This window comes from Phocoena sinus, chromosome 1, assembly GCF_008692025.1.
Source record: "Phocoena sinus isolate mPhoSin1 chromosome 1, mPhoSin1.pri, whole genome shotgun sequence".
Lineage (NCBI taxonomy): Eukaryota > Metazoa > Chordata > Mammalia > Artiodactyla > Phocoenidae > Phocoena > Phocoena sinus.
The window spans coordinates 89496327-89515225 of record NC_045763.1 but is presented as its reverse complement, the minus strand read 5'-3'; the positions used below and the strand labels follow the sequence as shown (position 1 = coordinate 89515225).

The 18899-nt window shown below is 34.3% G+C and overlaps 1 protein-coding gene across 1 annotated transcript in view; it reads left to right on the top strand.

Annotated features, from left to right (window-relative positions):
• SASS6 (SAS-6 centriolar assembly protein) overlaps window positions 1–18899 on the top strand; it is a 51948-nt gene that overhangs the window by 12667 nt on the left and 20382 nt on the right. Inside the window, exons 7-13 of the mRNA XM_032624839.1 lie at window positions 465–584; window positions 12622–12813; window positions 15608–15802; window positions 15934–16023; window positions 16102–16281; window positions 16669–16750; window positions 17449–17585. Coding sequence (XP_032480730.1) covers window positions 465–584; window positions 12622–12813; window positions 15608–15802; window positions 15934–16023; window positions 16102–16281; window positions 16669–16750; window positions 17449–17585 — 996 coding nt within the window. The remainder of the gene's footprint in view (window positions 1–464; window positions 585–12621; window positions 12814–15607; window positions 15803–15933; window positions 16024–16101; window positions 16282–16668; window positions 16751–17448; window positions 17586–18899) is intronic.

The window sequence follows — 18899 nt, the reverse complement described above, 5'->3', positions numbered from 1 at the left end:
CTCCGTATCTATGGTTCCACATCATCAGATTCAACTAACCGTGGATTGTGTAGTATTGTAGTACGTATTTCTTGAAGAAAAATCTGAGTATAAGCGTACCTGTGCATTTCAAACCTGTGTTTAAGGTCATCTGTACTACTTATGACTTGGTCTACCCTGGGTTTCTTTTTTTCTTAATGCCAGAGGAGAGGATTGAGAGGTGAAGAGCCAGATTTAACTAAAAGGTTAGTGATTGTTAAACTGTGGACCATTTTAACTCTAAAATTGCTTTTATTCTAATGTTGATTTCTTTAAATACAAAAAAATCTGTGTAAGAAAAGGCTTTGAGTATGTCTTAAAAAGCTGTGATTCCATCTCCTTTAATATACTTTGCAAATATTTTAATATACTTTGCAAATATTTTCATGTTCCAATCTAATAACATATTCAAGAATTTTAATATTTCATATTGAACTCTACTACAGACATTATCAGAAAAAATCCAAGAATTAGATAAGTTACGGAATGAATGGGCATCACACACAGCAACATTGTCAAATAAGCATTCTCAAGAACTGACAAATGAGAAGGAAAAAGCTTTGCAGGTATGAATATTAAAAAAAACTGGAAAAATATTTTGTTATTGCCGTTAGTCATTTTGTTAATTATAAAAGTAATACATGCTTGCTTTAACATTTTCAGACAGTGTGGAAGTATATAAAAATTAAAAGTCTATCCTTAAAAATCTTACTACCCAGAGATAATTTATAAACATTTTGATATTTGTTTTTCCAGACTTTATATATGTAAATAATATACAATTTATAAATAATTGTTTATAAATTTAGAAATATGTAAATTGGGAGATATGTACACACCTGAGTTTTGGTTTTGTTCTAAGCTAACAAGGTCCTCATGGATATATTGATTGTAACTTTTTTTCACCTAACTTGATATCATAGATATTGTTTTTTTTTTTATCAGTTCAGAAGTAGCTGAGTAGTATTCATTACTTGGACATAAAATAAATTATTTAAGTACTTACTAACTGATGGACATTTAAATGCTTCAGATCTTGGTTATTGCAAATAATACTGCAGTGAACATTTTTATTCCTAGAAGTGAGATTGCAATATACCCATATAAAATATTAATGGATATTGCAAATTCGCTACCCAAAAATGTTGTACCAAATGGAATCCCAAAGATAGTGTATGATCATACTTACTTCCCCATATTCCTGATACTATTAACCTTCTTAATATCTGCTACCTGACAGGTATTATAGTAGTATTAATTTTAGTTTATATTTCTTAGATTTTTAGTGAAGGTAAGTATCTTAATATGACTTTTGGCCATTTTAATTTCTTCTGTGGATTATTTCTTTTAATATCTTTTGCTTTCCCTGTGTGACTCTCATTTTCTACTGCTTTGTAGTGTGGATTTACAGTATTTTATACCTTTTATATCATATTAATTTCTTTAATTAATGTTAAATTATTCTTTAATATAAAATTCTATTTTTGCTTTTTGCATCTTACTAAATGTTTGCTTTTAAGGGTGCTGCTTGATAACAGTTTATGTGTACTTTCACCCAAATTAAGATTCAGAAAATTGTACCACCCCTTTAGGTTTCCTTGTGTGCCTTCTCAATCCATTTCATACTCCCACAGGAAGCCCATCACTTCAAAACAGGTTTTGCCTGTTCTTGAACTTTAGATAATTGGACACATACAGTATATACTTATTTATGTGTTGCTTCCTTCACTCAGCATAATATCTCTGAGATTCAGTTATATTCTTGTGTGTTTCTTTTTGTTGTTGTGTAGGATTCTATTATATGAACATGCAGTAACTTATCTGTTTTCCTGTTGGGAGACATTTGAATTTTTTCTGACATTTTGCTATTATTAAACTGTTACGAACTTTCTTGTACATGTCTTTTTGTGAACACATGTATTCATTTTCCTTGGGTATATATTTAGGATTAGAATGGCTAGGTTCTAGTGTAGGCATATGTTTAGCTTTAGTAGAAACTGTCAAACAGTTTTCCGAAGTGGATATGTCACATCACACTGCCATTCAGTGGGTGTATGGTAGCACCTCATAATGAATACCTTTTCATATGTATATAGACCGCTTGGATATTTTCTTGTGAAGTGCCCATTTGAGTCTTCAGCCCATTTATTAATTGTGCAGTCCGTGTTTTTCTTAATGATTTGTAGGAGTTCTTTGTATATTCTGGACCTGAGTCCTTTGTCAGATACATGCACTGTGAATATTTTTTGTCCATGGCTTGCCTTTTCATTTCTGGTGTAAAGTAAGGATATTATACATTTACCTACTATGTATATTATAAACATTGTATTTTAGCCTGTCATTTGCATTTATTAGTATCTCTTGCCATATATAGTTCTTTTTTTAATTTTTATATTCTTTTTTTTTTTTTTTTTTTTCGGTATGTGGGCCTCTCACTGTTGTGGCCTCTCCGGTTTCGGAGCACAGGCTCTGGACGCGCAGGCTCAGCAGCCACGGCTCATGGGCCCAGCCGCTCCGCAGCATGTGGGATCTTCCCTGACCGGGGCACGAACCCGTGTCCCCTGCATCAGCAGGCAGACTCTCAACCGCTGTGCCACCAGGGAAGCCCAATTTTTATATTCTTAAATTTAAATTATTTTATTTATTTTAAAGATTTTGTTTATTTATTTATTTTTTGAGCTGCACCGTGCAGCATGTAGAATCTTAGTTCCCCGACCAAGGATCGAGCCCACACTGCCTGCATTGAAAGCGCAGAGTCTTAACCACTGGACCGCCAGGGAAGTCCCTATAGTTCTTTTTATTTGATTGTCATCCAGTTTTTCAATCTGCGTTTTTATGGTATAAGGCTGCATTTTATGTTTGGAAAGCCTTTGCCACCCCAAGGTTATGAAAGATATTCTCTGGTATTCTCTTCTAATACTTCTATAATTTTCTTGTTGAATTTAACTTTTTAATCTGTTTGGAGTATATTTTTCTGGAGTATGAGATGGATTTTTTTGGGCATATAGTCAAATATTGTTTGTTCCAATACCATATTTCCCAGTGGTTTAAAATGCAATCTTTAATATATACTAAATTCCTTTATTTATTTGGTCTTGTTTCTGGACTGTTGGATAGAACTGATATCCTTGGAATTTTCTTGTCCAGTGTAGAGAAATATCTCTTCATTTATTCAGGTCTTATTTGTTTAAAACAGGTTTATAGTTTACTCTTCATTTACCTCCTTTTCTCTTTCTTTTTTTCTTTTACAGTTCTTGTTAAATGTTTTTGCCTAGAGATTTTACAGATTTTTGCTCTATAAATGGGACCACCTATCACACCCCTCTACTGTGATAATTTCTAAGTGTTTATTGCTAATGTGTATTAATGTCATACCCATTAATTCTAGGTTATATTTACAGATTTGCATTTTAATTTACATATTCTAATAGTTTTGGAGATTCTCTTAGGTTTTTCTGGTAGATATGTAAACTATACAAAATGGTAATTTATCTCTTCCAAGATTTATATCATTTTTTTCTTATGCAGAGAAATGATAAGTAATAGTGGAATCCTTATCTTGTTTCAGTTTTTTTTAATTTAATTTTTATTTTATATTGAAGTACAGTTGATTTACAGTATTGTGTTAGTTCCAGGTGTATAGCAAGGTGATTTCAGTTATATATATATATATGTATATCCATTCTTTTTCAGAGTCTTTTCCCATATAGGTTATTACAGAATTATTGAGTAGAGTTCTGTGTGCTATACAGTAGGTCCTTGTTGATTATCTGTTTTATATATAGTAGTGTGTGTGTTAATCCCAAACTCCTAATATATCTCTACCCCCCATCCTTTTCCCTTTGGTAACCATAAGTTTGTTTTCAAAGTCTGTGAGTCTGTTTCCATTTTGTAAATAAGTTCATTTGTATCATTTTTTTAGATTCCACATATAAGTGATATCATGTGGTATTTGTCTTTGTCTGACTTCCTTCACGTAGTATGATAATCTTTAGGTCCATCCATGTTGCTGCAAATGGCATTATTTCATTCTTTTTTATGGCTAAGATTCCTTTGTATATAAGTACCACATTTTCTTTATCCATTCCTCTATCAGTGGACATTTAGGTTGCTTCCATGTCTTGGCTGCTGTAAATAGTGCTGCAATGAATACTGGGGTACATGTATCTTTTCAAATTATGGTTTTCTCCAGATATATGCCCAGGAGTGGGATTGCTGGGTCATATGGTAGCTCTATTTTTAGTTTTTTAAGGAACCTCCATACTACTCTCCATAGTGGTTGTACCGGTTTACATTCCCACCAACAGTGTAGGAGGGTTCTCTTTTCTCCACACCCTCTCCAGCATTTACTGTTTGTAGACTTTTTGTTACTGGTGTGAGGTGATGGATACCTCACTGTAGTTTTGATTTGCATTTCTCTAATAATTAGTGATGTTGAGCATCTTTTCATATGCTTTTTGACCATCTGTATTTCTTCTTTGGAGAAATGTCTACTTAGGTCTTCTGCCCGTTTTTTGACTGGGTTGTTTGTTTTTTGATATTGAGCTGTATGAGCTGTTTGTATATTTTGGAGATTAATCCCTTATTAATCACTTCATTTGCAAATATTTTCTCCCATTCTGTCTGTTGTCTTTTCATTTTGTTCATGGTTTCCTTTGCTGTGCAAAAGCTTTTAAGTTTCATTAGGTCCCATTTGTTTATTTTTGCTTTTATTTTCATTACTGTAGGAGGTGGATCCAAAAAGATCTTGCTGTGATTTATGTCACAGAGTGTTCTGCCTATGTTTTCCTCTAAGAGTTTTATAGTATCCGGTCTTACATTTAGGTCTTTAATCCATTTTGAGTTTATTTTTGTGTATGGTGTTAGAGAATGTTCTAATTTCATTCTTTTACATGTAGCTGTCCAGTTTTCCTAGCACCACGTATTGAAGAGACTTTTTTTTCTCCATTATATATTCCTACCTCCTTTGTTGTAGATTAATTGACCATAGGTGTGCAGGTTTGTTTCTGGGCTTTCTGTCCTGTTCCATTGATCTGTATTTCTGTTTTTGTGCCAGTACCATAGTGTTTTGATGACTGTAGCTTCGTAGTATAGTCTGAAGTCAGGGAGCTGGATTCTTCAAGCTCCATTTTTCTTTCTCAGGATTGCTTTGGCTATTTGGGGTCTTTTGTATTTCCATACAAATTGTAAAATTTTTGTTCTAGTTCTATGAAAGATGCCATTGGTAATTTGATTGGTATTGTATTGAATCTGTAGATTGCCTTGGGTAGTATAGTCATTCTGACAATATTGATTCTTCCAATCCAAGAACATGGTATATCTTTCCATCTGTTTGTGTCGTCTTCGATTCTTTCATCAACATCTTATAGTTTTCAGAGTACAGGTCTTTTTCCTCCTTAGGTAGATTTATTACTAGGTATTTTATTCTTTGATAAGATGGTAAATGGGATTGATACCTTAATTTCTTTTTCTGATCTTTCACTGTCAGTGTATAGAAATGCAAGAGATTTCTGGGTATTAATTTTGGTAAGTTAATCTTTTTTGGTAAATAGCTAAAATGTCTCTCCAGTAGGAATGATGTTTGCTCTGCTTTTGAGAAAGTTTTCTTCTGTCTGGCTTCCAAAGAGTGCTAAGTCAGATGAAGTGACTTTTGGGGATTTAACCAAATAATCATTTTTCTCACTTTAGTAGTAAAATAATGATAATAATAGATTTCCAAAAGTGGAACCATTTTTGAATTCAGAGGATAATATTTAGTCAAAGATTTTTAATATCCTGTTGAATCAGTTTGCTAATATTTAATTTAGGACATTTGTATATATATTCACACATGAGATTGGTCTGAGATTACTATTATCCTGCACTCTGTCTTAGTCTGCTAATTAAAATTATGGATTTTGGACTGGTATTAGAATTATGCTAGCATCAGGAAAGGTATGAAAACATTTTCTGGTTTTCTCTATGCTTTGGAACAGTCAAATAATGAAGAATTATCTGTGCCTTGAAGGCCTGATAGAATTAGCCTTTTATCATTTGGGTCTGATGTCTTTTTTTTGACAATTTTTCTTTTTTAACATCTTTATTGGAGTATAATTGCTTTACATTGTTGTATTAGTTTCTGCTGTAAAACATACTGAATCAGCTATATGTATACATGGATCCCCATATCCCCTCCCTCCTGCGTCTCCCTCCCACCCTTCCTATCCCACCCCTCTAGGTGGTCACAAAGTATGAGCTGATCTCCCTGTGCTATGTGGGTGCTTCCCACTAGCTAGCTATTTTACATTTGGTAATGTATATATGTCAGTGCCACTCTCTCACTTCATCTCCACTTACCCTTCCCCCTCCCCATGTCCTCAAGTCCATTCTCTAAAGTCTGCATCTTTATTCCTGTCCTGCCCCTACGTTCTTCAAAACCTTTTTTGTTTTGTTTTGTTTTTTAGATTCCATATATATATGTTAGCATACTGTATTTCTTTTTCTCTTTCTAACTTACTTCACTCTGTATGACAGACTCTGGGTCCATCCACCTCACTACAAATAACTCAATTTCATTTCTTTTTACAACTGAGTAATATTCCATTGTATATATGTGCCACATCTTCTTTATTCATTCATCTGTCAGTGGACACTTAGGTTGCTACCATGTCCTGGCTATTGTAAATACTGCTGCAATGAACATTGTGGTACATGACTCTTTTTGAATTATGGTTTTCTTAGATTGTATGTCCAGTAGTGGGAATGCTGGGTCATATGGTAGTTCTAGTTTTAGTTTTTTAAGGAACCTCCATACTGTTCTCCATAGTGACTGTCAATTTACATTCCCACCAACAGTGTAAGAGGGTTCCCTTTTCTCCACACCCTCTCCAGCATTTATTGTTTGTAGATTTTTTGATGATGACCATTCTGACCGGTGTGAGGTGATATCTCATTGTAGTTTTGATTTGCATTTCTCTAATGATTAGTGATGTTGAGCATCCTTTCACGTGTTTGTTGGCAACCTGTATATCTTATTTGGAGAAATGTCTATTTAGGTCTTCTGCCCATTTTTGGATTGGATTGTTTGTATTTTTGATATTGAGCTGCATGAGCTGCTTATATATTTGGGAGATTAATCCTTTGTCAGTTGATTTGTTTGCAAATATTTTCTCCCATTCTAAGGGTTGTATTTTCATCTTGTTTATGGTTTCCTTTGCTGTGCAAAAGCTTTAAAGTTTCATTAGGTCCCATTTGTTTATTTTTGTTTTTATTTCCATTTCTCTAGGAGGTGGGTCAAAAAGGATCTTGCTGTGATTTATGTCATAGAATGTTCTGCTTATGTTTTCCTCTAAGGGTTTGATAGCGTCTGGTCTTACATTTAGGTCTTTAATCCACTTTGAGTTTGTTTTTGTGTACGATGTTAGGGAGTGTTCTAATTTCATTCTTTTACATATAGCTGTCCAGTTTTCCCAGTACCACTTATTGACGAGGCTGTCTTTTCTCCATTGTATATTCTTGTCTCCTTTATCAAAGATAAGGTGACCGTATGTGCGTGGGTTTATTTCTGGGCTTTCTATCTTGTTCCATTGATCTATATTTCTGTTTTTGTGCCAGTACCATACTGTCTTGATTACTGTAGCTTTGTAGTATAGTCTGAAGTCAGGGAGCCTGATTCCTCCAGGTCCATTTTTCTTTCTCCAGATTGCTTTGGCTATTTGAGGTCTTTTGTGTTTCCATACAAATTGTGAAATTTTTTGTTCTAATTCTGTGAAAAATGCCGGTGGTAGTTTGATAGAGATTGCATTGAATCTGTAGATTGCTTTGAGTAGTATAGTCATTTTCACAATGTTGATTCTTCCAATCGAAGAACATGGTGTATCTCTCCATTTGTTTGTATCATCTTTAATTTCTTTCATCAGTGTCTTATAATTTTCTGCATACAGGTCTTTTGTCTCCCTAGGTAGGTTTATTCCTAGGTATTTTATTCTTTTTTGTTGCAATGATAAATGGGAGTGTTTCCTTGGTTTCTCTTTCAGATATTTCATCATTAGTGTACAGGAATGCAAGAGATTTCTGTGCATTAATTTTGTATCCTGCTGCTTTACCAAATTTATTGATTGGTCCTAGTAGTTTTCTGGTAGCATCTTTAGGATTCTCTGTGTATAGTATCGTGTCATCTGCAAACTGTGACAGTTTTACTTCTTTTCCGATTTGGATTCCTTTTATTTCTTTTTCTTCTCTGATTGCTGTGACTAAAACTTCCAAAACTATGTTGAATAATAGCGGTGAGAGTTGGCAGTCTTGTCTTGTTCCTGATCTTAGTGGAAATGGTTTCGCTTTTTCACCATTGAGAACTGTTGGCTGTGGGTTTGTCGTATATGGCCTTTATTATGTTGAGGTAAGTTCCCTCTATGCCTACTTTCTGGAGAGTTTTTATCGTAAATGGGTGTTGAATTTTGTCAAAAGCTTTCTCTGCACCTATTGAGATTATCATATGGTTTTTATCCTTCATTTGCTAATATGGTGTATCACATTGATTGATTTGCATACACTGAAGGGATAAATCCTCACTTGATCATGATGTATGATCCTTTTAATGTGCTGCTGGAATAAACCTGGGATAAACCCCACTTGATCATGGTGTATGATCCTTTTAATGTGCTGCTGGCTTATGTTTGCTAGTATTTTGTTGAGGATTTTTGCATCTGTGTTCAGATATTGGCCTGTAGTTTTCTTTTTTTGTGACCTCTTTGTCTGGTTTTGGTATCAGAAGTCTCTGAGTCCATCCTCAGTTCTTTTCATTCTTTTTTCTTTATTCTGCTCTGTGGTAGTTATTTCCACTATTTTATCTTTCAGGTCACTTATCTGTTATGCTGCCTAAGTTACTCTGCTATGCTTCATTCTAGAGAATTTTTAATTTCATTTATTGTGGTGTTCATCATTGTTTGCTTGCTCTTTAGTTGTTCTAGGTCCTTGTTAAACATTTCTTGTATTTTCTCCATTCTATTTCCAAGATTTTGGATCATCTTTACTATCATTTTAGATTTTAGATCATCTTTAATATCATTACTCTGAATTCTTTTTCAGGTAGACTGCCTATTTCCTCTTCATTTGTTTGTTGTGGTGGGTTTTTATCTTGTTCCTTCATCTGTTGCGTATTTCTCTGTCTTCTCATTTTACTTAACTTACTGTGTTTGGGGTCTCCTTTTTGCAGGCTGCAGGTTCGTAGTTCCTGTTGTTTTTGGTATCTGCCCCCAGAGGGTAAGGTTGGTTCAGTGGCTTGTGTTGGCTTCTGGGTGGAGGGGACTGGTGCCTGTGTTCTGGTGGATGAGGCTGGATTTGTCTTTCTGGTGGGAAGGACCACATCCGGTGGTGTGTTTTGGGGTGTCTGTGAACTGAGTATGATTTTAGGCAGCCTCTCTGCTAATGGGTGAGGTTGTGTTCCTGTCTTGCTAGTTGTTTGGCATGGCGTGTCCAGCACTGTAGCTTGCTGGTTGTTGAGTGGAGCTGGGTCTTAGTGTTGAGATGGACATCTCTGGGAGAGCTCTCGCTGATTGATATTACATGGGGCCAGGAGGTCTCTGGTGGTCCAGTGTCCTGAACTCGGCTCTTCCACTTCAGAGGCTCAGGCCTGACACCCTGCTGGAGCACCAAGACCCTGTCTGCTGCACAGCTGGAGTACCTTGACAGTAGGAGAAGCTGGCCTGCAGTGGTTCTCCTTTTGCGCTACACATTAGAATCACCTGTTTCTTCCTTGTTTTGCCCCAAAGGCAGTGTTCCACAGAGAAAAACAGTAGCCTTGAAAATAGTCACAGCTCTAAGACTGCTTTCTTTTTCCCTTTGTGCTTAGTTGGGTTTCACTTGCTCACAGGGGGCCACGTGCAGAGGCCTTGCACCCAGCTCTTCTGACCGGAGTTCCTAGTGTGGAATGGCTACCGCTAGCACCTCAGCTCAGACGGGCCGTGTGCGTGGGTCTGATGCCTTTTCAAGGCATTTTTCTTTAGGTTCTTTTCTGATTTCCTTCATGATTATTGGTCCTTTTGGATTTTCTGTTTTTTCTTGAGTTATGTTAGTTATATTTCCTTAAAAAGCCATGTATTTCATCTTTGTGTTTAAATGTATTAGTAAAATATTTTATATGTTGTTTTATGATTTTTAAAGTCTTCATACCATTTCTCTTACATTCTTAATGTCTTTTTTTTAATGAGACTTGATTGTCTGGTTTTTTGTAGTATTTTTAAAGAACCAGTTTTTTCTTTCATTAATTAGTTCTATACTGTCTCCCCACCCACCCCGACTTCATTAATTTCTATTGTTTACTAAAGTTTTTTTTGCCTCTATTTTCAAACAAGTTAGGTTCTAAAAGTCTCATAATAAGTGTATTTGTTTATAACACCAAAATGACTGAAGGATTTGTTTGCATTCCTTACTGCATTTTCTAATAGGATTGTGAATCAGTCCTTTGAGACTTTAAAACCAAGCAAGCCACTCTTCTCTTCCTGCTGATAGACAGTCTATAGGGCAGTGATTTTAAGACTTTAGTGTGCATCAGAATCACCTGAAATAAACAAAGTAGAAAATGTAAATATTGTAATTCTATCCATTACACTTTTTAAAACAAAAGCTCCAAAATTCTGATTATCGCTGGAATAAATCCAGTTCTTTTTTTTTTGCGGTGTGCGGGCCTCTCACTGTTGTGGCCTCTCCCGTTGCGGAGCACAGGCTCCGGACGTGCAGGCTCAGTGGCCATGGCTCACGGGCCCAGCCGCTCCATGGCATGTGGGATCTTCCTGGACCAGGGCACGAACCCGTGTCCCCTGCATCGGCAGACGGACTCTCAACCACTGTGCCACCAGGGAAGCCCTAAAGCCAGTTCTTTATGTTTATAATCTTTGGTCTCTGTTGCCTTCAGTGTGTTTAATTACCCTCTTAGACAGTTACAGTTAGCATCTGTACCAGTTTGCTCATTGTTATTTTTTTCTTGATTGCTCCTTGAGTGTTTTCTTCCAAGGTTGCATTTTCAGTTTTGTATGGACTCTTTTTTTCTGTTTTATCTCTTTTTCTTCCTTCTTCTCTCAATTTTAGTTTTCCAAAAATGAGGAATTCTTAAAATACTTATGTAAAATTCCCAAAGTATTTTATGAGAGAGACACTCTCCTGGTTTTGTGGTAGGAATTTTTGAATGGGTACAACATTTCTGGAATGCAGTTTTGGAACTAGTATCAAGCTTTATATTTGTTTACATATTTTTGACCTATAATTGATCGAAAGGAGATAATCTGAATTTGGATGTTTGCTTATGTACAAAAATATTAACCATAGTTTTATTTGTAATTGTGAAAAATTGGGAACTCAGTATCCATAGTAGAGCAGGGGTTAATTGCATTATGGTATAGCCATGGGATAGAATATTGTGCAACTATTAAAATTATTTACAAATAGTTTTTTAATGATGTGAGGAGGTGCAAATGCTAAAGGATTAAAAAGCATGATTAAATTGTGTAAGCAGGTTGGTCTCATTTTGTTAAACTTAACTATGTGTGTTATGTGTGTATGTGTGGTGTCAGTATAAGCATATAAATGACTCGAAAGGAATATTCCTAAATATTTAGAATGACTCCTTGGATGAGATCATCGGTTATTTGTGATTTCTTTCTTTATGCCTTTAAGAGAATGTATAACTTTCATAATGAGAAAAATACTCTTTATTTTTAAAATGTATTTAGGATTTGATAGTGTTCATCAACAAATTATTTAACATTTTTAAAATTTGTTATTGAATGAAAGATTCTTTAAATTCTTTAATGCTTTACAGTTTTTAAAGTTTCACATACATAATTTTATATAATCCCATAATAACCCTTTTTTAATCCTCTAACCCTATATAGCCCCCTCCTCACTGATAACCACTAGTTTGTTCTCTGTATCTGTGAGTCTGCTTCTTTTTTGTTTTATTCACTAGTCTGTTGTATTTTTTAGATTCCACATATAAGTGATATCATACAGTATTTTTCTTTCTCTGACTTATTTCATTTAGCATAATGCCCTCCAAGTCCAACAACAGAAATTATTAAGATAGATTAGTGGTATGATTCAAAGAGGTACCAGAGATTTCAGAGTTACAACTATGTTCAAATTTTATTGTTGGTGAAATGTAAGACTGAACAATACCTTGTCAATTTTACAAGTTTAGATGTTTCTTTCATTAGAAGACATATATACTGGTTGTAAAAAACTGAAACAGTATAATGTGGTTTAAAGCAAACACTGAAAGTTCCTTATGTACCTGCTCATTTGTTTTCTCAGAAATAGGTTCACACTATATATACTATTCTGCAATTTGCTTTTTTCTTTTTTAACTTAATCCTATATCATTCTTCCCTTAATTTGTAGCCGTTATGTCTAAACATATGGGTTTAGGAGAAGAAGAAATTATGAACAAGATGATAGTGGTAAATTTGACTTTGTTGACTTTTCTTTTTCATGAAACCCATAATTGGAAATAGATTCTCTTAAAAGCAAGGAAATCTTATAAAGAAGAATAATTAAGATTTTTTTTCTTCAAATCTCATGTTTGTATTTTTTTTTCTTTGAATTTTGGTACTGTATTTTATTATATAATAGGCACAGGTTCAATACCAACAGCAGCATGAACAACAGAAAAAAGATTTAGAAATCCTCCATCAACGAAACATCCAGCAGCTACAAAACAGATTGTCTGAGTTAGAATCTGCTAATAAAGACCTCACTGAAAGGAAATATAAAGGAGACTCTACCATCAGAGAACTTAAAACAAAACTGTCTGGTGTTGAAGAGGTATGGAACGTTGGGGTTGGTCTTCCCCCCCCCCAATTTAAAAGCACATTTTAATATGGTGACTTGATTTTAATTTGTTTACTTTATTACTTGTACGGGTGGTGTTCTGGATGCTCTGCAAGGATCTCTTGTAGTTTTAGGGTAGTAAGTTCAGACAATACCAAAGAAATGGAGAATCCAAAATCTAATAAAATGGACTAATTGAGAACAGCGCTAACATAAACTTGGATATTTTTTGTTGGGGCCTTGAGTAGCAGCTCTTTGGCACAGCCCTCAGATCTTTCAGTGTACTTTCAACATCAGCACAGTGTCTGTGGCTCAGGGTGCTCAGTGTTGGCAGGGCTGGTTCTTTCTTTCAGTCTACTCAACATATTAAACAACTATATGAAGTTTAGTGTCTAGAAATAATAATGCTAATGATAATAGAAATGATAATAGCTAATGCTTACTGAACACTGTTTTATGTGCTTTGCATATATATTAACTCATTTAATTCTTATAACAATTATTTTAAAGAAGGTACTGTTATTATCCCCATCTTACAGATGATGAAACTGAGGTACAGAGAACTTAAGTAACTTGCCCAAGTTGGCATGGCCATAAGTAGAAAAGTGAGGATTGAAATCCTTTATTTACCTGTCTCTAGTACTAGCTTGTTCTTTTAGGCAACAGAGACATTTAAAATATTTTGCTATAGTGGTACTTTTGTTGGTACTTTGGCAGTGATGGTAGACTCCTTCCTAGCATTATTATACATTATTGTCATATGAGTTATTAGAAAACATATGTAGATTTTGTTAAGTCTATCATGTTTGAATGTAAAGATCTCCAGTGTTATTCTAGCTCACAAGACATCCAACTCCATTTGACCAGTACGTTATGCTTAGAAACTCTAAAGCCTGACTGATTTTTTTTTTTTTTTTCGGTACGCTGGCCTCTCACTGTTGGGCCTCTCCCATTGTGGAGCACAGGCTCCGGACGCCCAGGCTCAGCGGCCATGGCTCACGGGCCCAAACGCTCCGCGGCATGTGGGATCTTCCCGGACCGGGGCACGAACCCACGTCCCCTTCATCGGCAGGCTGACTCTCAACCACTGCGCCACCAAGGAAGCTCTAAAGCCTGACTGATTTTATGTTCAGATCCTCACAGCATTCTGTCCTAACAATTAGATGTCTTCAGTCCTTCTCACTACCCTCTTCACCTTTCACACCAGTTAGTAAAACATTTCAGCCTGCATAGTACATTAGATAGTGAATACTTCATTATAATGCTACGTGGGTTCTTCTGTTTTAGCACTGACACTGGGCAGTGTATATAAACAGTGTGCTTTGTTATGTTGATTTTCATATAATGTAATCAAAATATTTCTTCCAAGCTTTGCATAAGACTTGCAAATTATGAGTCCTGGGGATTTTCTTTTCTAAACTTCTGAGTATTGTTACCTAATTATGTTAAATTATACCTTTTAGAGATTAGTACCCTAAAATTAATAATTACTGCCGTTTATCAGGTATTTACTATGTGCCTGGCAATATGCTAAGTAGTTTATGTAAGGGTTTTTGTGAAGATGAAATTAAATAATTTATGAGGTGTTGTTTCTATTCTACAAATAAGGGACTGAAATTTAAGGAGGTTAAGTAATTCCCAGGGTCACACAGAAGAGCCAGGATTTGTATTCTAAGTCTGCCTGATAGCAGAGTCTGTTTCTAAAACCACTATGGTATAATACTATAAAATTATTTTGTAAAGTTTTTGTTAAAACCGAAAACTAATTAGGAATACTACATACTGGGCTTTAGTATAGTATACTGGCAACATTTGGACTGATATTAGCTGATTCAGATGTGATCTAGTATAGATATTTTTTAAATTATTTTTTAATATTATTTTCATATTTTCCATTATGGTTTATCATAGGTTATTGAATATAGTTCCCTGTGATATACATTAGGACCTTGTTATTTATCTATTTTATACGTAGTAGTTTGTATCTGCTAATCCTAAACTCCTAATTTATAGCCAGCCTGCCCCCCGGCTGCCCTTTTGGTAACCATAAGTTTGTTTTCTATGTCGATGAGTCTATTTCTGTTTTGTAAATATGTTCATTTGTATCATATTTTGGATTCCACATATAAGTGATATCATATAGTATTTCTTTCTCTTTCTGACTCACTTAGTATGATAATCTGTTTTTAATTAACAATTATTGTCAGTTAACAATATCTCATGCATGATTCCTTGGCTACCCTTGGAAACAGTTGAAGAACTCAGGCCATATCTCACACTAATGAAATCAGAATATCTTGGGCATGGTCAGGCATCAGTAGTTTTTAAAGCTTTCCAGGTGATTTCAATATGCAGACTAGATTGAGAGTCACTGCTTTGGTGGTAGAATGATAGGGCTTTCTTTTCATTTATATATTTTATGTATTTTGAAATTCTGTTATAATGAGCATTTATTACCTAAGTGATTTTTTTTTAAACTGTAGATTTCAAGACATCAGAAAATTCTTGTTACTGGTTTTCAAAAGTTCTAGTAATTTATTCATAAATAAGGATTGTTTTATTTTCCCTTGTTGTCATTGCATTAGATACTAGTATATTTTACAATTATATTTCAGATCTACAAGTTACATGTGCCTTTAGAGAGACCTTCATTTCTTTAAAAGAATACCAGTACTAGAACTTTAAAGTTATTAAAGGCATTTTTTCTGTTTTAAATATCTTAATTATAAATTACCAAACCAGCCAACTTGCCTTTTTCATAATGCAACTTTTTTTTTTCCTCCTCTAGGAGCTCCAGCGGGCTAAGCAAGAAGTCCTCTCTTTGCGAAGAGAGAATTCTACACTTGATGCTGAGTGCCATGAAAAAGAAAAGCATATTAATCATCTACAAACAAAAGTAGCTGTTTTAGAACAGGAAATCAAGGATAAGGATCAGCTTGTTTTAAGAACAAAAGAAGCATTTGATACAATCCAGGAACAAAAGGTCTATTTTTAAATTTTCAAAACAAATTGATGGTTTATAAATGATCTATAAATGATCACGTTTATAAATGATGCTTTTCCTAAATAAACACAGACTTCCTAATTATTCATGTTTTTAAAAATATGTATCAGGTGGCTTTAGAAGAAAATGGTGAGAAAAAGCAGGTACAACTAGGAAAACTTGAAGCTACAATAAAATCATTATCAGCTGAACTTCTTAAGGTTTGTTTTTAAAAACTTAATAGAATATTGATATTTCATTGGATTATGTAGAGATGTACATATAAAGCTCTTTTACAGGCAAATGAAATTATCAAAAAGTTGCAAGGGGATCTGAAGACCTTAATGGGTAAATTGAAACTGAAGAATACAGTAACTATTCAGCAAGAGAAACTCTTGGCTGAGAAGGAAGAAAAATTACAAAAGGAACAAAAAGAATTACAAGATGTTGTACAGTCTCTCCGAATTAAAGAGCAAGAGGTAGTTAATATTTTATATTTTTGCGTGTGTGACTATTTGCAAAGCATAATGAATTTCCTCATGTATTTTTAAAACTTCTACTTCGTTATATCAGAATAGTTTTGGCTTTTTTTCCCCAAAAGAACATGACTATAATCAATAGAATTTAATAACTTATTTCAGTTTGAAAAGTTAGTTATCATGACTCAGATATCTTGAGTGTTCATACGTATATATGTGTATGTATATGTGTGTATATATGTAATTATATATTTATTTCACTGCTGAGCTAATTCCTTTCTTATTTAATAGTAATTAATAGCTGTTAATTATTTAATGAATAGTAATACATTTCTTCAGTCTTTATTTTAGTCTTTATTATGCTTACTATAAGGATTAACATTTCAGGTATGCAAATTACAAGAACAATTAGAAGCTACAGTTCAAAAACTTGAAGAAAGCAAACAGCTTCTAAAAAATAATGAGAAGTGTAAGTATTTTACCTTTTTATGTAAATGAGGTTTGTAGCTTTATTCTTAACCTGAAATTTTTATTTGAATTCATAAGACTAGGTAAATCAAGGTACTGCTATATACAAATAATCTGCTTTAAATGTACCATCTTAATGTCTTTGCTGTAGTAAATTATATCAACTGTCCTGTAAAACAGTTACCATCATTATTAAAAAAAAACCTATTACATGTGTCAGTAACCCAAAATTAAGTGTTGAAAATATTAACTATAATTTACTATTTAAATTCTTTACTACTACTTGTTATAATTGCTGTGTTTACCTACTGGTAATAGTATGAACTATTTGAAACAAAAATATGAGATTAGGCCTTTAATTAACATTTTCTCAGTTTCTGATATTGATTATGAGAAATAAGAGTTTGAATTTTAAATAAACTGGAAGGTATCATTCTGGAAATGAAAGCCTTTAAAGAGATCCTTGACTAGCAGAAATATGTGCTTCTGATAGTAAAAGAATAAGGAGTCCTATGTGGCAGTTGCTAAAATAAGAATATTTAATGACAAAAATTTAGGTGAACCTATGTTATTCTCCTGTGATATAAGGTAGTTTTAAAAACTTAAAAAAATGTCAATATAATTTTTAAATATTTAAAATTATTAGAAAAATAAAAATATTCAAAATTCTTTACCTTGTTACTTGTTCTTTTATTTAAGTAATCACATGGTTAAATAAAGAATTAAATGAAAATCAGCTAGTGAGAAAGCAAGATGCATTGGGACCTTCAACCACTCCACCTGTACATTCTAGTAGCAACACCATCAGAAGTGGAATTTCTCCTAACTCTCATGTGGTAAGATTTAAATTAAGATGTTGTGAGTGGTCTTAGTAAATTTTCTAGAACAAACATATTTCCAAATTGTTAGGTGCTGGTACCTAATATGACTAGAGTCCTACAATTTTTAGCACTGAAGTAGAGTTTAAGTTCCATTTGGAAGTGGGACATAAAGGTACACTTATTCTTAACAAAGAGGCTATATTTTAAGGGTACACTTCTTTGTAAGATTTTAATGGATATTAAAATCACTCAGTATTAACTAATGCCAAATGTGCTGAAAAACTGTTAACACACAAAGTATTTAGGAGGCCTCAGTAAGAGAGAGCAAGGTATGGGCTCAAGTTTGACACTGTAGTGGAGGAGCCTAATCTGAATTCACTGTAGTGGAGAAGCCTAATCTGAATTCTATTAGAAGAAAAAGAAAGAAAAACCCTATTACCAGGCTTGTCAGCTCTAGATTCTGGAAGAAACTTGTTAGAGTTTTTTAGCTCTGAGTATCTGGATCTGGCTTGGTAATATCAGCTAGGTCTAGGGATTGCTGGGAACTGACCTTGCACTCAGAGCGAGGTTTTGGGGTTCTCCTGCTGAACATAAACAATTTCACAGAGTATCAGCATCAGGCAAGGCCACTCTCTGTGATGGATCAAGACAAAAACAAGACCACTTCATAATCATGTCTGAAAACAGACAAGAATATGACATTGCCAAACCACAAAAATGGGCAAGTATCCTATCCTGGCTAAAGTGAGTGACTGCTGCTCATTACTAATTATAGCTTCAGCCTTTATACATTCATCCTGCCTTATTAGATAAGATTTATTCAGATACCCAGTCATATAGTTACCCCGTTTCTTGATAGCATCCAGTCCACAGCAAAGCCCTGTGTTCTTAAACTGTTCCTTAACTCACCTAACACATGACTAAGTCCAATAAATAACTCCCTTTTAACACTGTCTTACTGAGACACCTCTCTTACTAGGTTCCACGTGGTGTTCAGTCTTCCTTGTTGCAAAGAGTGTGTACACCTCTAGATATGTTTCTGGTGGTCTTTGACTGGAGGGCATTGGCAGAGGATTTAAAATGCAAATCCATAATAGAATTTTTAATCTACTCTAGTAAATGAGATAGTACTTAATGTTTAAAGGGAAAGGATTTGTGCTAATTTGGGAAAAGGTGCAGAGTGAAGTGCCTGGTACTGAATTACAAACTTGAAAAAACTTGACAGGCTTAACCTCAATGACTGATGATAAATAGCTGTGTAAAAGGTATTTTTGTCATACAGCCACTTTTGTACATGAGTGCTTATTAAGATTTGTGTTGTAATTGTCC